The following is an 18,314-nucleotide window of genomic DNA, read 5'->3' on the forward strand; positions in this document are numbered from 1 at the left end:
AGACAGCAAAAGCCTCATCATTTTTTTGCTGCTTCCTTTCCCAATAGGGATGAAGCTGTGCTTTTTCAAGAGGGATGAAGCCAGGATGTGGTGCTGTGCAGTAAAAGTTTCCTTGGCTCTCTGTAGCAAAAGACACCCRTTCTTGAGCATGTGGGCAGAGTTGTTAAGAGATGTGCCAGGTTCTCAGCTTCTTCAGTGGTGAAATGAGGACCAGCTTGACACAGCCTCGCCACTCTCAGCTGTTTTATTGCTATAATTTGGCACAGGCAAGCAAAACAAGGTTGGGCATGGAGACCTAATACCTGCTGCATCCWGTGGGAGTCACACGCCCCACTAGCACAGGTGGACTGCTTACAAGAGTTTTCACAAGCTGTTCAACCTGGTACACTGAGTAAATACACACATACCTTAAATAAATATACTCTTTCCTTCCACACAAAGCCCCCAGAGCATTCACACTCCTACATGAGCACTTACAGAGGAAACAGCACTATCCCTATAATTGTCCACATCAAAATCTGTTTATTTAGAGCAGTTGCTTATTTTTCAGCTGGAGAWACCAAAAGCCACGTAGCAGAGAATTGCCACAGCATTAACAACCGAAGAGTGGCCATCACCAGCATTATTTTTATTGCTTTTCCAATGCACTGAGGCTGCCTTTTTTACAAGCAGCGTAACCAAAGAGCCAGAATTCTCTTTATTTGCCATCAAACAAGCCTGCAGGGAAGAGCACTGCTCCCAGTGCCTCAGAAAGCTTGGGGAAGGCATTGTGGTCACTGGTTGTTACAGATGAGGTAGCTAAAAACACATCTCCATACCCCCCTCTATCCTGTGGTATTTTTTCTTTTAGAAATGCCTACATTTGTCAGTACTTTATATAAGCTTTTGACTGTAGGRGTGGTGTGTTAATAAATGCTCACTGGAATATAAAATATGTACTGTATTTAGTAAATAATGGATGATATGTAACTGCAAGCATATCCCTTAAAATGMTGTAGGTGTTCAGGAGTCATTAGTAATCAATTTATTATTGATCAGGAAAGGAAGGAAAGATCACATATTTATTACAATCCATGAATCCTGTATTAATCCTTTTAAAAAGGTGTTAAAGCCTTGGTTAGAAGTGAAGTGTGAGCCACTGGCCAGTAASCTCTCTGGCCACAGCTGGTAAGATCACCCCAAGTTGTTGGCAGCATTGCTGACCTGTCATGCAGCCAAACACAGAGCCTCTGGTTTTAGTACCTCTCAGCAGCTGTGACTTTAGTTTGGTACCTCGCAGTTTGTAGCAATTTCACRTGGTGTTTTCCTTTTAGAGCTGACACTCTCTGTTTCCTTGTTTCACTCCCTGACTAAATCTCTTTCTTTCCCTTTTTATGTTTCCTGCTCCTCCCCAGGGTGAGTGCTCACGAAAGTGCTATGACATCTTTGTGCTGGAGACAGTGTGCGTGGCGTGGTTTTCCTTTGAGTTCCTGCTGCGATCCATCCAAGCAGAAAATAAGTGTGCTTTCCTGAAAACCCCKCTCAACATCATCGACATCCTGGCCATCCTGCCTTTCTACATCTCTCTCATCGTGGACGTGGTTTCCGCAAAAAACAGCAGCAAGCCCGGCGGGGGAGCCGGGAACAAGTACCTGGAGCGGGTGGGGCTGGTGCTGCGCTTCCTGCGGGCGCTGCGCATCCTGTACGTGATGCGGCTGGCGCGGCACTCGCTGGGGCTGCAGACGCTGGGGCTCACCGTGCGCCGCTGCACCCGCGAGTTCGGGCTGCTGCTGCTCTTCCTCTGCGTGGCCATGGCCCTCTTCTCGCCGCTGGTGTACCTGGCTGAGAGCGAACTGGGAGCCAAGCAAGAGTTCACCAGCGTCCCCACCAGCTACTGGTGGGCTGTGATCTCCATGACGACTGTCGGCTATGGGGACATGGTGCCTCGTAGCATCCCCGGACAGGTGGTGGCCCTGAGCAGTATCTTGAGTGGGATTTTGCTGATGGCTTTCCCAGTCACATCCATCTTCCATACCTTTTCCCGTTCCTACAGCGAGCTGAAGGAGCAGCAGCAGCGAGTAGCCAGCAGACAGGTACGCCAGCGGCAGGAGAACCCTGAGCTCCTGGCTGATGACAGTACGAGGGGACTCARTGCCACATTGCCACCAAGTGCTGCTGGGCGGGACGGTCTGCTCTTGGTGGGCCAGTAAGCCAAGGGCAGTTCTTGACCCTGAACAGCTGAGGACATACATTGGCAGCACAAGAAGCAGTGGACAAGGGAGGTTAGTTCTGCAAGAACCCTGTGAACTGCATAAATGAGGGGCAGACACACACAAGGTTGTCTCTAAAGACCAACTTCTGATCTTAAGGGGCCTCTGAAAAGCACTCCTAGAAACTCTAAATACAGCTCTGCTCCATTGCTTTTCTTAGGGCTTTTCTCTTGAGCAGGTATTTTGGGTACAGCCAAGGAGCAGCCATTGAAAGTAGCCAGCCAGCAGAATGTAATGTGAAGCACAGCCTGTGCCAGGTGCCATGTGGCAGAGCAACCAGCGTGCCACCTCCTCCCTGCCCTGACTGGTGTGAGGGGCTGAGYGAGGGGCTCCCCATGCTGCAGCACTCCACGACACATTTGTTTTGGCAGCCCCTCCAGGAACACAAGGAACACAAACCTCAGGCAAGCCAAGGGGCGAGGGCAAGAGAAGGGCAGAAGCATCCCTTCAGCCTTACCTGGGGCTTAGGTTTGTCTTCTACAGATGAGGAAGTGCAGCCAGAGCTGCCAGGTGTGTGAGCACAGTTTGCATTATTTAGTAGAGATGCATATTTACCATCCTAAGCTTTGTATCTTARCCCCATGACAGAAATAGACGTACAAAAAATCTTTCTGACTGTGGTGAATGTTAACTTAGTTTTTTTTCCTTTGCTAACAGTCGAATACAACAAATACCATTACAAACTATGACATTTYGCCACTTTCTGTTTACTATTTCCATCTCTCGAGTATCCAGAAATGTGTTTAACAGGCAGATGAACCAAACTGAACCCCACACAGCCCAAGGGGAGGATGATGTTAAACCAGCAGTGACTCCCAACTCTGTGCAGTCTCCCTCAGTGGTGGTGGCTGCACTGAGTGCAGTCAGGTGCAGACAAGAGTRGAGGAGTTGTCTGAACCCAGTGAAGCCAGCCAGACACCTTTAGTGGGCTCTGGCTGAGCTGCAGTGCAGCAGCTGAGCTCTGCATTAGGAGCAGCCTTTTGGTTTTGCTCTACTACTAAGAAAAAGACAATCCATTAGAGTTAGCGTTGCGGCTCTTCCTTATTCTCAAAGGATATATGTAGTTTTTTTAAGAGAAAATGAATCATGTGGTGGCATCTGCRTTTTTGCTTATTGATGCCAGCCCCATGCATGAGCTTTCCAGCCCCCACCCTGGAGGAGCTGTGTAGCTGGTCCACATCAGGATGCTGTGCAGGTCTTTCAGTGCTCSTACAGGTGGGATATGATCAGGGAGGGAGATGGAACCCAACAGTCTCTTGTACCTACACCCCTATTTGTACTAAAGCCATGCGATCTCACCCTCCATATCCTCCTCCTGCTAAGAAGGGAACAAAATCTGATGTATTGAAGATGGGATTTGTCTGGTCTGTTGTTTGGGGTTTTTTGCCTCAGCCTATGTTGTAAAACCAACCYTACATTATCAAACTCTCATATTAAGCCATTCCTTCCTTATAGGAATGAAGCAAGGGAAGTGGAAAGGTTACACTTTATTTTAATAAAAATTAAAAGCTTTGTTGCTGTWTTTGTCTGGTGATTTGGGTGCGGGGGTGGTGTTTCGCCGCGCTGATGTGAAGCAACGTGTGTTACCTGCTGCTGAGCACTGGAGATGGAGGCACAAAGCTGAGCCCCCCTACCCCACAGGATGCACCTGGGTCTGCAGAGCCCTGCCTGTATGGAACTGCAACCAAACCAAACTCCGGTGCCCATGCCAGGGCACTGCTCATCCTTCACGGCCCAGCAGAACCAGGAACACATCCACTCCTTGTGCCAGAGAGGAGGCGAAGGGCTGGTGGYTGGTGCCTGGGCTGACTCAGACTCCTGGAAAAGCAATGCCAGCACTGGGGTGCTGTGACTCATGAAAGGTTTTAATTTTATTGATTTTTTATTCCTGRTGCAGGCATTTCTCTCATTAACGCTTATTAAGGTCCGACATCAGGGATAGGGCTTTGCAGCTGGCTGGTTGCAAACMAGCAAAGGGAGAGAGTGGTGGGGGAGAGCATGGCATGGTGCTGAGGGGCAGCACTGCGTTTTCTGGTGGCATTCAGGTGCTTGGTCTTAAGGTGTGTGTTGGTTTTGCTTGGCCTGGTTTTTGGTAGCAGGGGGGGCACAAAGATRGCTCCTGTGAGAAGCTGCTGGAAGCTTCCCCCATGACCAGCAAAGCCAGTCTCTGATGGCTCTGAAGATGGACGTGCTGCTGGCCAAGGCTGGGCCAGTTTGAGATACTGGTTATGCCTCTGTGATAACACATTTAAGAAGAAAATCAAAGGGGCATGGAATTTTCTTTAGGCAGAGGAGGAGGTAAGAATATGTGAGGGAAACATGGGGATGCCAAGGTCAGTGGAGAAGGAGGGSGTGAGGTGCTCCAGGTGCCAGAGCTGAGATTCCTCTGCAGGCCCTGGTGTGACCATGGTGGAGCAGCTGTGCCCCTGCAGCCCATGGGGTCCATGGGGAATGCAGAGATCCACCCACAGCCCGTGAGGGAGGTGCCCACGCTGGAGCGTGTGGATGCCTGGAGGAGCCTGTGCCCAGTGGGAGACACATGGACAGAGATGACCCTGCTTCCAGGCTGGAGCAGCCTGTCCTTGGAGGACTGCACCCTGTGGATGAGTGACCCACATCAGTTTTRCCCCAGCAGTTTTGGGAGGATTGTCKGCCTGTGGGAGGAAGTCATTATGGCGGTTTTGGGAGAACTGCCACTCATGAGACTGGACCCATGTTGGAGARGTTCAYGGAGAACTGACTCCCATGGGAGKGACCCCACGGTGAAAAAGGGGAAGGACTCCTCTCCCTGAGCAGCGGAGCGTACTGACCAAATCCCCCAGGCCCTGTTCCYTGTGCTGTCGGTGGGAAGGAGGGAGGGCTTRGGGGAAGAAAGGGTGTCTTAAGGGCTTATTTTTACTTCTCATTATTCTCGTCTGTCAGCAATAAATTCACTTTGCAGCTCCAAGYTGAGCCTGTTTTGCCCTTGGAGCATTTCCTTCTGATTCCTTATCTTGACTCATGAACCTTTGTTAATTTTTTTCCCTCTCCTCTGYGCTGCAGTGGCAGGGGAGAGGGAGTGGGCCGCTGCTGTGGGTGCCTGGCATTTGGCCAGGATCAAAYYACRACAGACTCACTAGGTGAACTCACGTTTGCTTCTCATGGTGCTTTGGTTCACGCACAGCAGGTGTGTTTTATGCTCCACCTCCAATGGGAATGAAGTGACCATGGCTGGGTGACCATGCTTGTGACCATGCTTCATGGAGGGTGCAGAATGCACCTCCTCAGAGCAGTGAAGCCCACAAACTGTCAGCACCCTTACCTTACTGCTAGAAAAGCCATGTTGGAGTAGAGATCCCTGCAGAACAAAGAATTCTAGCAAATAACCATGAATCAATGCTGCTTTTGGCCTTGCAGCATGAAAAAAACCAGCACTGGGACAATAAACTGCAGCTCTGCAGCAGTGTGGAAAAACAGACTGATGACACACACCATATTATTGCTGYTCTCAATCAAGTTCCTATTGTCCTACAATAGCAACTTCTTTGTATTTTCCACAAGGCTCATAATTAATTCCAGCACGCACAGAGTTTTAATAAAGTGACAAAACCCACTCATTATGTCTCCTAGTCAAAGCCTGGCTTTTAATAAAGTTTCATCTATTGGGATGACAGACGAGGAAACAAATATAAACCAGAAGGCTTTWAAATAAATTATTTTTGGAAGCTGTATAAAGTTTTGATGCACACATTGCCAGACAAAAGATACTCAGAGGACAGTGAGTTTCACCCAGGGCAGCTGTTGTTATGGGTGATGTTTATTACTTTTGATCAGCTRCTGGAGAATGTTGGTTTTGTTGTGTATGGTGGCTGGTTTTCTTTGACATAGCACGCAGATGATTTTAAGGCCATTTATCTCTAACTACAATAAATGCCACACCAGTGCCAGCGGGTAGTTATACCTGTTTCTTTGAACAACTTAGTGCTTCRCAATTGTAGCACTCTAGTTTTGCCTCAAGGAAAAAGAAAAAAAGGCAAAAATACTCCTCTCTCTCATGTGAAACAAAGATCAAAACACGTGAGCAAAGCCACCTCTTCTACATGTCCACCTTGGTGGCAGCATGCACAAATGTGGACATACAAAGTCTAGCAGCTGGCAGCAATAGCCRTATGAAAACCATGACTTAGGAGAGTTAAAGATGTGTTACTGGGTAAAGGGGCAGAGTTAAAGGGAATGGCACAAAGTCAACACAACTTTGGCTCATACAGCGCATGTGCACAGCTACCTCCTACCTCACAGCAGCCTCAGTAAAGAAAAAGCAGTAATGATAAGAAAAACGTGACACTGGTGTGGTCTCCTCAGCTATAAGCCAGAGGCTGCTGTCCCACGCTTCTGAGGCCAGAATGGGAACAGGCTGTAGCAGTCTCCCACCAGATGCTTCAGGGGGCAAAGCATCCTTGGCTTTCCCTGGCACCTACAAGCCTTAGAGGAGTGTGMAGCCTCGGCATGGAAGACAACAGAGGCAGTTGGAAGGGCTGATGGGTCAAKAAATCCAACAGGGTTCTGTTGGCCCATGTGAGGCTGAGCATAGCTCCTCAGTCTCCCAGCCTGCACCTACATCAGCCAAATGCATTTATGCCAGGACATGGAAGGGCAGGATGGGAGCCAAAAATGCTGTATTTGCTGTCAGTGCATTTTCAGATGCTGACATCCACTTGGGACTGGCTGCTTTACAAGGCTGTTTACAGGAAGACCCCTCCTCCAGGGTGAGCTTCACATTGTGTTCTAGTCCCCGTCTCTTATTTACTGCTGTTGGCACAGGTATCCAGGAAGTGTTTATTTACTGGCACATTGTTGACTTACACATTGATGTCTTCATTCTTACAGGAAGTCTCCAACAATGCTAAATTGTCAGTCAGGTMCTCGAACCCTGCTTGGCTCTCAAACCTAAGCTAAGGATCACAACCAAATGTAACAAACAGAACCCGTGGGCCAACTTGTGCTGTAATACCCAGTGCTCAATATGAGCTTTATTTTATGTCTCAAAATGTTTTCAATTGCACCTAACTGCATGCAACCCAAACATCCAACCATGATGTTTCTCCCCCTATGGAGCTGCAGAGCAGACCACTGCCTGCCAAGCACAGCAGGGGGAGAGATGTGCCCTGAGGGAGGCCTGGGGCAGCGCTGCACCAGCCAGCAGCACACGGGCCAGGCTATGGCCCGGCTGCTGCTGCAGCACCCAGAGATGGGGTTCCCCATTGTTTCCTTTACGGCCAGCCCCAGCATCGGCGTCCCCCCAGTGAAGACAAGCGGCAGCCAGCACTGTCTGGGAGAGAAGSGGCAGCCACTTCGAGTGATAAGCAGGCTTGGCTGCTGTGAGAACTGCCTGAGGCAGCACTGCCAGCAGACCAACACAGGAGGCAGGRCTTACTCCCCGTCACATTCCTCCTCCTTTGCCCCCCACTTCRCTGATTTACCCACCTTTACCATTCAGGTTTTGGTTTTCCTTCTTTCACTTCCCTTCAGCCCTACATTTGAGCAAGCTCAGTCTCTCTCACCGCTCTCCTCCTGCCCTTCCCCACCCTCTCTCTTGTGTCTCCAGCCCTCTCTCCTCCACAGCTGCCCTTCTTCAGCTCCCATAGCCACTGCACACAGCAACAGCAAACCACCTCCCTGTGCCAGAGCAGCCCCACATCCTGGATCAGCAGCCTGGCAGGATCCAGGAGGTGCACAGCAGCTGCAAGGCTGCTCCTGACAGTCCTGGCTTGTTTTCCCATCCAGAATGAACAGGGAGGGTGGCCAAGACTCCTCTTGGGGCAGCAGTGGGCTATGGGATGACAGTGTCTTCATCTTCTGTGCAGCAGCTGCCAAGAGCATATCCCTCATCTACAYCCCATCTTCAACCTCATTCTGCAGTTTGCATGAAACAGGGTTTTTTAAAAGCAATGTAATAATCTGTTAGCGATTTGTTTTTTACTGTGAGCGTTGCAAACACAAGTTACATGGTCATGAGYGTTAAATTTACCCTAGTATGTATGGAAGAGCAGGGGACAGAAATCCAGAATCCCTGTTGTGCATCATGGCTTCAGGACAATTTATGCCGTGTGCTTACCCACTCCTCAGAGGGAAAAAGCTTAATTATTCCTATCAACAATGCTCCGAAACAAGATGAGTTACAGTATGAGTTAAGAAGCACACATTTTGTACCTAAACAAAACAAAGCAACACTGCAATTTATATATAATAGGTAACTTTTATTTAAAAAAAACATTGCAACTGACAGAAAAAATAAAGTCCATGAAATGTGCCATACATTCAAAGAGATGCATTTAAAGTAATCAATTTCTTATCCTCTGAGGTGAGCAYTGAAACAGATACTTCCTGACAATTAGAGAACAAAAGAGAAGTTCTGTAACACTTTGTCCCTAAAGTACTTGCAAAAAGTTCTAGAGTCCCTGGCCAAGAGTCCTACTTGCTAAATGCYACACATACAGAAGATGACTTGGACATGGTTCCACTGGCTTCTCTTCCAGCATTTGCTGCTCTGGTGTGAATGARACTGGTCTGCAGCTTGCTGGTTTGGGTACTGATGACAAACTCAAGAATCGACCCAAGGAAGAATCCCAAAAGGGAAAAACAGAAATTGTTCTATCCTCAGTAATATCTGTAGTTCAAAGCCAAAGAGGTGGCCAAAAGTGTGCACTCCCAGGTGAAGCTGTAACATACAGAAGTATTCTTCCTACGAACCAATCATTTCTTACATCCCTATTTTGCAGAATGTTAGAAAAAGACCACCAAATACAAAAATCTTACCATTACAAGTTATTAAAAAAACCCTTCAGACCATTAAAATACATAAGAAAGTGTTTGTTTTCAAACAGTAGAAATACAATCCTCATTGAAGCAGCATACCGGAGAAGCCAGTTGTTAAGCAAGTTTTCAATTAAAAAAGACAAAAGGCCAGATGTTCCTGTAACACARCCAGAACACTGGAGAAAAGAGAGGAATAAAACATTCATAGTGTGCCATGCTGAGTATATTGTCTTTGTAAGGTCACTTCAGGCCTAGAAGAGTATGGTATCGAACAAAGAGCATGGAGTCAGTGCCTGGGCAGAGTGTGATTCCCCTCCACTGGACAGTTTGCCACTGATGAAGACASTCCAGACTCAAATCATGAGATTCCCAAAGAAAGCGCAGGAGGGGAAGTATCTGGCTTACACACTGAAGTTACCAAACTTCAGACTTGTTGCCACTGGTAAGAAAACATAARCTCTTGGGCTATTCTCAGAGAAAAAAAAATCCTGAAAAATCTGTCCAACACTTTTCCTGTGGCCAGACAGCACTCACCCAGCAGAGGGAGGAAGCCTCACAAAGGAAGCAGCACAGGCATAGCTGTTCCTGGGACCAAGGGCCTTGATATGGCCACCTCCTCACATCACCCAGGGCAGTTTCATGACAGCAGCTTCATGAGGGAGCCCAGGGGCTTGGTCACAGCCCCACGGGTCCACACCACCAGCAGCTGCTCTGTAACTGCAGCGCTCAGACAGAGCACGGTGACCTGTGCTGGCAAACAGCCTTTACAGACATCTACATAAACTCTGCTCTTTCAGCTTTCTCACTCCCTCTAAGTACAGGCTGCTGATTCTACTAAAAGATTCTCTTCTTTAAGAGCCTAAAAGTTCACAACAGTAAAAAGAAAATGTCAACTCCTTCCTTGTTRGGCCAATGCAGGAAACACCCCAAAACGTAAACTGGTTTGTTGTTTGGCATTGAACAACATGAATGTGAATCTCAGCCTCAACAGATCAAGTCGTCAGATGCTGGTCCTACTCCAGGGGATACAGCTTTGTCTCAAACTTTTTCATTTCTGAGCCAATGACAGTGGACCTATCTTTGTGGTTCAATCACCACCTAGAAATACTTGCTTGGCAATACTGGCAACACCCATCTGCTRGCCCCTTGGTTTGGCAAAGACACCCTACAGCCTAGCTCTGTCCAGTGCACTGCTGCAGGGGCAGTGCTGCCCCCAAGCACAGGGCAGGCTATTCCCACACCCCACTGTTTTAAAGCACGGCTACCTAAGTTCCCTGCAGTCTCCTGCTGGCTCCTCCTTTTGCCTGGACACTTGACAGGCTGTCCCAGCTCTAGACATGGCTCCAGCACCATCAGACCTCCTCCATGTGTCCTCCTGCAGCAGGGGTGAACACCTGGCTCATTCTTCAGCTTTACACCATCTGTGGCCAACTCATTTCTGACTGTTCACCTCTTTGCAGGGCCTCCCACCCCCACCTTCTCTGCTCACCACACACCCCTACAGAGAAAAGAGAAAGCTCCTGGATTTGCTCTTCAATACTTCTTCCTCCATCGTGGAGATACTCAATGCTAGTATATGCCACAAACTTCCCACCAATATACAGACTTTATATTATATAAATAGGTAGAAGTTTCAGACAAAATATCCTATAATTTCTGTGGTGTAACRTTTTTAAACAGCCTTAAAAACACAAACCATCCAGCCCTTGTGATTATACAACCATYTGTGATTTGATAAGGCTCATAGGTACGTATGAAAAGATAAAGTGCCCCTCCCCCCACCAAGAAACAGTTCTGTACAGCTAAGTCTGAAAACAGCGAGCAGGTTATTTAACACAGACCCTCCCGAGCTGGAAGTGCAGCCATGTTTTCCATCCTTGTTCTCATTTCTGCTTTCAACTCAGCAACACAGGAGTATTTACAAGAGGAAGAAGAGATGCCATGGCTGACTGCTGACCTGCAACCTGTCCAGCCAAGTTCCTCACAGGGCCTTGGTGCTGGCTGGGTGTGCAGTGTGGGACATGGGCTTCTGAGGGTACTGGCTGTACAAGTAAACCTGCAACAGGATAGCGATGTCCACAAAAACCTGCAGGAGTCCACAGATGGAGAACTGGAAAGGGGCCTGATTCAGGATGAAGTAAACAGTCTTGAACGTGTCCCCACTGGTCCACATCAGCACCATCTTGATGCTAAAAGACAGAAAAAAGGGAAGAGTGTTAACTGGGAACTTGGCTTTGTATTAGACCTGCTGTGMAAGAGGATCCCACCTACTTCAGCTAGGATTTATACCCAACACTGGGTTGGCACTACCCTTGACATGAGCAAACAGCATGCCCAGCCGAGACAGGCAGCAYTGTACTTGGAGAGGAGGATAAATGCTCTGCTCCACAAACTGCAGTGCTCTTATTTCAGCAATGACAGTTCCAAATACCTGTGGCTATGAAGGTATCCAACCTTTCAAAATATCCAGCTAGGATATTTGACTCAGTGGTACTCTGTAAACATGACTGCCACAAGCTGACAACATTGMCCATAAACTGAAGTGAAACCGTGCATGGAAAAGAACAGCAATTCATCCCAGCAGTTACTTCTTGTGTGTGTCATTCTGTGCTCAGGCAAGGTGAAGCAACACACAGATTGCTCTGTCATGAATGCACACTTTTTAGCATCTGCTGAAACAAAATAGATGGAAGAAGCCACTCCTCAATGCAGAAAATGCATAACCAAAAAAAGCAGAAAGACAGATTGCTCAGTCTTACAGAAAGAGGAGAAATTACATGCCTGCAGCTGTTACTGGAAGGATGAACAGCACTAGGGATTTTTACCAAGGACACAGATCAAGAGCAATGCTCAGAGTTCTTTTTAATAGCCAAACTTGCTTTCATCTTGCTCATCTGCTGAGCATTCCCTGTCCTGTAGGCCAGCTCCTGCTCCCCCACATCAGGAGAAACTCTGGAGAATAGAAGCAAGTCAAGTCTTCAACAAAATGTGAACAACCAAACCTGGAAGACTGTTTCTGAGCTTCATGCACTTTATCAGGAGAGCTTTTTAAGCATCTGGATAAACAGCAGTGGACAAAAGCTTTGTAGCTCACAGTATGGGCATTGCACATGGTTTGTCATAATTACAAGCAATTTACATYTTGCCAGCAGAGACTTCAATTCATCACACACAGTCAGGCCCATGCAACAGGGCAGRACTTAATGTTCATTTTTCAAATGCTCAGGCAGGAGCTAAGCAGGATTTGTGTTTTGGACACAAGCGTACAATACCATTGCAAGCCAAATGCTGCAACCCATTTTTTGCCCACATGGGAAGGGTGGCCAAGAGCATCAGTTTGTACAGCACCATCACACTATGGAAACACAAGCCTTTTATAACTCGGRTCACACGGCCCAGAGCACAAAACAGGTCTATAGTCGGGATCTTCCTAAGATGGGGAGGGTGGGGGTCTCTGTGTGGAAGTGCAAGCACATGGGGTTGAGTGAGTAGTCATTYCCTGCTCAAGGTCATTCTAAAAACRTAAAATAAATAATCAGAGGAAGAAAACAACTGCTGAACTCTACATGTCAGAGCAGAGTTTGTGCCTGGTGCATACCACCTGCAGCTRCCCTGTGCATGTACCCAGTGACATCAAGTCACCTTATATCACACTTCCAGGCCATTTATAGTTGCAGGTGGTGGTCAGGATTGAGATTTTAATTAGGAGGGTAATAAAACTAGCACCTTGCTTGCTGGCAGTCAGTATTTCTCCTCCTTTGATTTTAAGCTTATTAGTGTTTGCTGGGCAACTGATCACAATTTAATTGTAAATCTGTCCTGGCATAGCTAGGGACCCTAACTAAAAGCACATGCTCAACCAGGCCAATCAAACTAACTGCTCACTGTTAACAGAAGGGCAATTCAGGGACACCATGAGCTAACTGAATAGCTAMGGATAGTTGCCACATATTCCCCATGGAGAAAGCCAGCTGGGCTTTTGAAGTGACCCTACAGTGAGTGCAGGTGTGGAGGAGAAGATACACAATAAGAAGATGTACAGCCTACAGAAGAGTTAACCCCCTCAAAGAAAGAACAATCAATCACTGGGGGAAAACTTAGGGACGTCTGCAGTTCAGAAGTGCCACATGAGCCACACACACCTTTAGCTGTGTCACATGCTGTGCCAAGTTTGCCAAAGCAAGTCTGTGTTTTCCTAGGAAGCCACCTGTGAACTCAACAGTCTGCAATACCAGCTGGAAAACCTGGTGCATGTTCTGATGGCTTCTGCATGTTCCAGAGCCACCACTTAGCTCATACCCCTGACACTCAAGAATGTCAGCATCGTGCCTGGAGTTCTCACTAGGACATGACAACACTCTGCACACACAAAAATCTCAACTCATCTTGACAAAAATTATTTTTAAAATGCTACAGATAGATTAAAGAGCTAATGCCACTGATCTGTCACTGTACCAAAAAGTATACATCCTTCTCTGTCCAGCAGCTTGGACAAAACAGCAGAGAAAACTTGCAAATCACCAAAGTACAGTAAAAAAGTATAGTAAACACTTGACATCCTACAAAACTTAGTACTGCAGCTGCACCAGCATTCTCAGGAATGATGCAAAGTAGTGACTGTGGGAATGTCTGCTGCTCTCCCAGAGGAGAGGGTGGGACTGACTAAAGGAGTATGTCCAGCACAGACCAAAAGATACACGGGGTAATCACCAAGAGCTTACCAAGGAAATGGGGACAGTGTCATCCAAGAGACGAGAAAAGGCAAYGAAGGACCACAGAAGAAAGCAAAGGAGACAGCAGAGGAGCAAGTGTTTGGTCAGATGAGAAGGGAACAGAAAAAATGAGACTGGAGCAGGACAGGGAATGACAGAAACAGAAGAGAACTGGGAACTCGGTACACAAGTCCTTGAAAATTACTTGAATTTGGGGTGGACAGTTTGTGTGGCAAGGTTTTGGCAGCAGGAGCTAAGGAGGCAGGCTACGAAGTGACTTCTGTGAGAAGCTGCCAGAAGCTTCCCCTAAGTCCAAGGGAGYCAATGCCAGCTGGCTCCAAGATGGACATGCCACTGGAAAAGGCCAAACCCATTATTGATGATCCCAGCACCTCTGGGATAAYGTATTTAAAAARGGGGAAAACACAGCTGCACTACAAAGCAGCCAGGTGAGAGGAAGTGAGAACATATGAGTGGAACAGCCCTGCAGACACCTAGGTCAGTGCAGAAGGAGGTGTTCCAGGCACTGGAGCAGAGATTCCCCTGCAGCCCATGGTGAAGACCATGGTGAGGCAGCTSTGCCCCTGCAGCCCATGSAAGTCCATGGGGGAGCAAAGATCTGCCTGTAGTATGTGGAAGAACCCACCCTGGAGTAAGTAGATGCCCAAAGGAAGCTGTGAGCCCAWAGGAAGGCTGTGCTGGAGCAGGTCCCTGGCAGGACCTGTGGGCCCATGGAGAGTGCARTGCAATGCAGAAAAGCTGGAGCACGTTTTTGTCAGTACTTGTGACCCCAGGGAAGACCCATGATGGAGCAATCCATTCCTGAAGACCGCGCCCCACAGAAAGGACACATGGAAAGGATCCACACTGGACCAGTTCATGAGGAACCACATACCATGGGAAGGACGTATGCTGAAGAAGTTCATGAAGACCGCCTCCCTGGGAGGAACCCCAGATGGAGTAGGGAAAAAGCATGAAGCAGAGGGAGTGGAAAAACCAACATGTGATGAACTGACTGCAACCTCYATTCCCTGTCCCTCTGTGCAATTTGTGGGGAGGATGTAGAGAAGATAAAATAAARTTGAGCCTGGRARGAAGGGAGAGGTCTGGGGAAGCTGTTTTACAGTTTGGTTTTRTTTCTCATTATTGTATTCTGATTTTGAYTGGCAATAAATTAAACTAATTTCCTTGAGTYGAGTCTGTTTTGCCTGTGATGATAACTGGTGAGTGATCTCCCTGTCCTTATCTCGACCCATGAGCCTTTTGTTATACTCTTCTCTCCCCCTGTCCAGGAGCAGAAATGGTACAAGTGGCTCAGTGAGGACCTGGTATCCAGCCAACACCAATCCACCATGAGGGTAAAGCTAGAGAATGAGCGAAGAGGTGTGCGCTGGCCCAGGACCCCCACCTCATCACTCCAAGCCCCCCAGAATGCCCCCAGCACCCTCTCCATTCCATACGTGTCTCAMTTCTCCAGTGTCCACTCCAGAGAGGGGAAAAACTACAACTGCTGTTGGCTCTCTTCCATCTCAAMCAGCACCTGTTTGCACAGTGAGCCCCAAAGTTTCAGCTTGCTGAGAAACCCAGCAAGTGTCTGTATGGCATCTTGGGAGAAACAGAGCTGGCTCTGCYCCCACTACCACACCACATGCCCATGCTCCACAAGGCTGGGAGATGGATTAGATGAAACTTACACCACCAACACAGCTTCTGTCAAGTCCTAGTTTCCAGATGCTCAGTGCAATAGTAATGGTCCTCCCCCTGATATGGGAGTTGCAATTGCTCYGTCCTTGCTGCATACACAGATATCACTTGCAATGTTGCAGCGGTGCACATRTGACTATGAATGATGCATGGCATGGATACACCCTCACCTCACCCTACTTCCAGCTATTCCATCACTTCAGGATGCCACATGCACAGAAAAGCCAGTTTTTGTCTGTACCTTCTCAACTTCACCTGGTCACCTGGGGAAGAGAAGTAATTCTTATATTTTTCTTACTTTTGGGGTAGACAAGAAAGACGCCAATCTAGCTTAGGCAGACAGCTGCCCCTTACCTGCCCTGGTGGAGAAAATAGCAGTTTCTGTGAGAAAAGGGGTGTTTTGTTGCCCAAAAAAAATGCAAATTTTCAGTTGCTGTGGGAAGGAAGAAAAAGGGGAGAGCACACCTAAGCGCTTGCTCCACTGCTCTGTTGTAGCCTGCATTTGCTAAATAAATCATAGAATCATTAGCTTGGAAAAGACCTCTAAGATCATTGAGTTGGACCATGAACCTGAACTCACCTAACCCTGCCAAGTCCACCTCTAAACCATGCCCCTAAGTGATGCATCTGCACATCTTTTAAATATCTTTACWTTCAGATGGCTGTCAACCAGCACTCCCAGGTCATTTTCTTCTGRGCAGSTCTCCAGCCACTCTTCCCCAAGCCTAGGGCTTGTTSCACCCAAGTKCAGGACCCAGCATTTGGTCYTGGTGATGCTCGTAGAGCCAGGCTCAGCCCATGGATCTGCACCTTTGCCATGTGCCAGGTGTTGTGGGCTGGCAGATCAYRGCCCACTGATGCWCTGGTCTGGCTCTTGGCTTCGCAATGCAAGAGAAAATGCTGCACTGTTAGTGCAGAGGAGGCTTTGCTACAACAGGCAGTCAGGGCCTGCCATCAACACCGCCTGAGACTGGAGAGCATGGCACAAGGAGGCTGCATGCAGCAAAAGTTTCCCAACCTATCTCACTTCACACTCCCGGACATCTGCAAAGTCACACAAGCCAAGCTGTTCTGAGCAGTGCTGGTTACACAGCAAAGCAGGACTTAGGTGTAAATATTTTTTTCCTGAAATAGTCCAATGCTAAGCTGGGAGATGTGGAAGGCAGCAAATGTTCACCTTGTTGATACGGAGGATACACTCTAGTAAGACAACACAACTGCTCTTAGCACAAATGAGCAAGCAGGTTAYGGGTTGGCAGTGCCAAAGGGCAACCTGGGGATGCAGAAATAAACAAATGGCAGCATTTGTCTGTGTGACAACAGAGATGCCAAATGGAGAGGCAGGAACTGCATTCGAATAGCTGGTACTGCCAGAGGCTGAGGCAGATTTGRGGTAAAAATAGCACTTCCCAGTAATGTACATCAGCACAACAGTATCCAATGACAACAAACCTCCTAAAAAGCTGTGAGCCTTCCTCACAGCAGAGCTCAATAGAAGGAGTTGTTAATGTAGTAACAGCCAGTGCCAAGTCTGCGTAAATTGCAAATGACCACAAAGAGGAAAAGCTGGTGTTTTTAACTGTTTTAAAATCTCAAAGAGAACTTTTTTATTCTACTGATGGAATTAATTCTCAGAGAGACACCAGCCCCTCTGATCAGATACTAGACTAGACGTGGGTTGGTAAATGCTGKTTTTTAATATGGTAATATGAAAATGCCCTATGACACTGCTGTTCTCTACCACTGATAGCAGATTTTATAAACAAGCTGTATCTGTCTTCATTTGCTAAATAAATAAAYGACATGCTGGAAAACAGCATTCACTTTTCTCATAGAACAACCTGCTTCATTCAGGTTCCCTGTATGTTGTATATTAATCATGAAGTGACAACAACTAGAGGTAAAAAACAGCTATTAGTAACAGCATTCTGTGGTTATCCAACAAACCATAATTTTTACAGAATTATTTCTGGAATTATTTAGATGCAGGAAGCRTTTATAAAGTGCACTCAAAAGAGAAAAAGAAAATCCAGATGATTTTCTGTTCCTTTTTTTGTCAAACTATACTAGAGGCTGAGTAATTTACAAAACAATTATATTGGCCAAATATTCAGGCTCAATCTGCTTTATAAAGGACTAATACTATTCTAACCAAAGTTTTTCAGCATCTTCACTCCTTCTGCTCAAAACCTGGCTGCAACAGTCTCTAATCTCTGATTTTCCATCAGAGTCTTTGCACACTCTGCCCAACATTAGTGACTTCTGGGTCATTACACCTTTCCTTTTCCCTCATCTGAAAGAAAAATAACTACCAAAAAGAAGGATCTTGTAAAAAAAAAMCCGAGATGTGAAGCCCCCTCTTCCWCTAATGTGGTTGAGCTAGTCTGTCTTTAGTTGCAACCCTCCAGCCAAACAGCTTACAAACACCAGCAGGGCTGCAGAGCAGCAGTCTGCAGAACACAGGCTGGAACTGAGCACAAAACCTGCAGGAGAAAAGACACAGCAGTCCTCGCTGCCCATTTGCACTGCAGRTTTTCTCACACCGATGTTATGACTCTGCATGTTTGTAGCTTAACACACAAACCCAAAAATACCCTGCACTCTGGAAGACACACAGAGAATCAGACWTTAGACGGTGACTTCCATTGAAAAATGCTGTAGTGGTTTGAGCAGACGTTTCAGCACAAATAGCTACAGGAGGTACGTGTTGTCCTGATGTAATTACATCCTGCTACATTCTCAAACTTAGGGCTAACTGTGCTCAGACAGTTAGTCAATGAACTACTAGGTTATTTTCAATAATAGAAAAAAAGAATATACTTTATTGACCTTTACCTACTTTGAAATTTGCTGC

The 18,314-nt window shown here is 47.1% G+C and overlaps 2 protein-coding genes across 3 annotated transcripts in view; one reads left to right on the top strand and one right to left on the bottom strand.

The window, feature by feature from the left end:
* KCNG2 (potassium voltage-gated channel modifier subfamily G member 2) overlaps window positions 1-3,725 on the top strand; it is a 53,531-nt gene extending 49,806 nt beyond the window's left edge. Inside the window, exon 3 of the mRNA XM_057377890.1 lies at window positions 1,395-3,725. Within this exon, the coding sequence (XP_057233873.1) occupies window positions 1,395-2,189 (795 nt within the window). The 3' untranslated portion in view covers window positions 2,190-3,725. The remainder of the gene's footprint in view (window positions 1-1,394) is intronic.
* Window positions 3,726-8,470: 4,745 nt separating this feature from the next.
* The window catches only part of SLC66A2 (solute carrier family 66 member 2), a 64,164-nt gene continuing 54,320 nt past the window's right edge, over window positions 8,471-18,314 (bottom strand). For both annotated transcript variants that reach the window (XM_057377870.1, XM_057377869.1), the window contains one exon: window positions 8,471-11,233. In XM_057377870.1, the coding sequence (XP_057233853.1) occupies window positions 11,026-11,233 (208 nt within the window). In that variant the 3' untranslated portion in view covers window positions 8,471-11,025. The remainder of the gene's footprint in view (window positions 11,234-18,314) is intronic.

This window comes from Malurus melanocephalus, unplaced genomic scaffold, assembly GCF_030028575.1.
Source record: "Malurus melanocephalus ecotype Western Australia unplaced genomic scaffold, MMel_1.1 scaffold_329, whole genome shotgun sequence".
NCBI lineage: Eukaryota > Metazoa > Chordata > Aves > Passeriformes > Maluridae > Malurus > Malurus melanocephalus.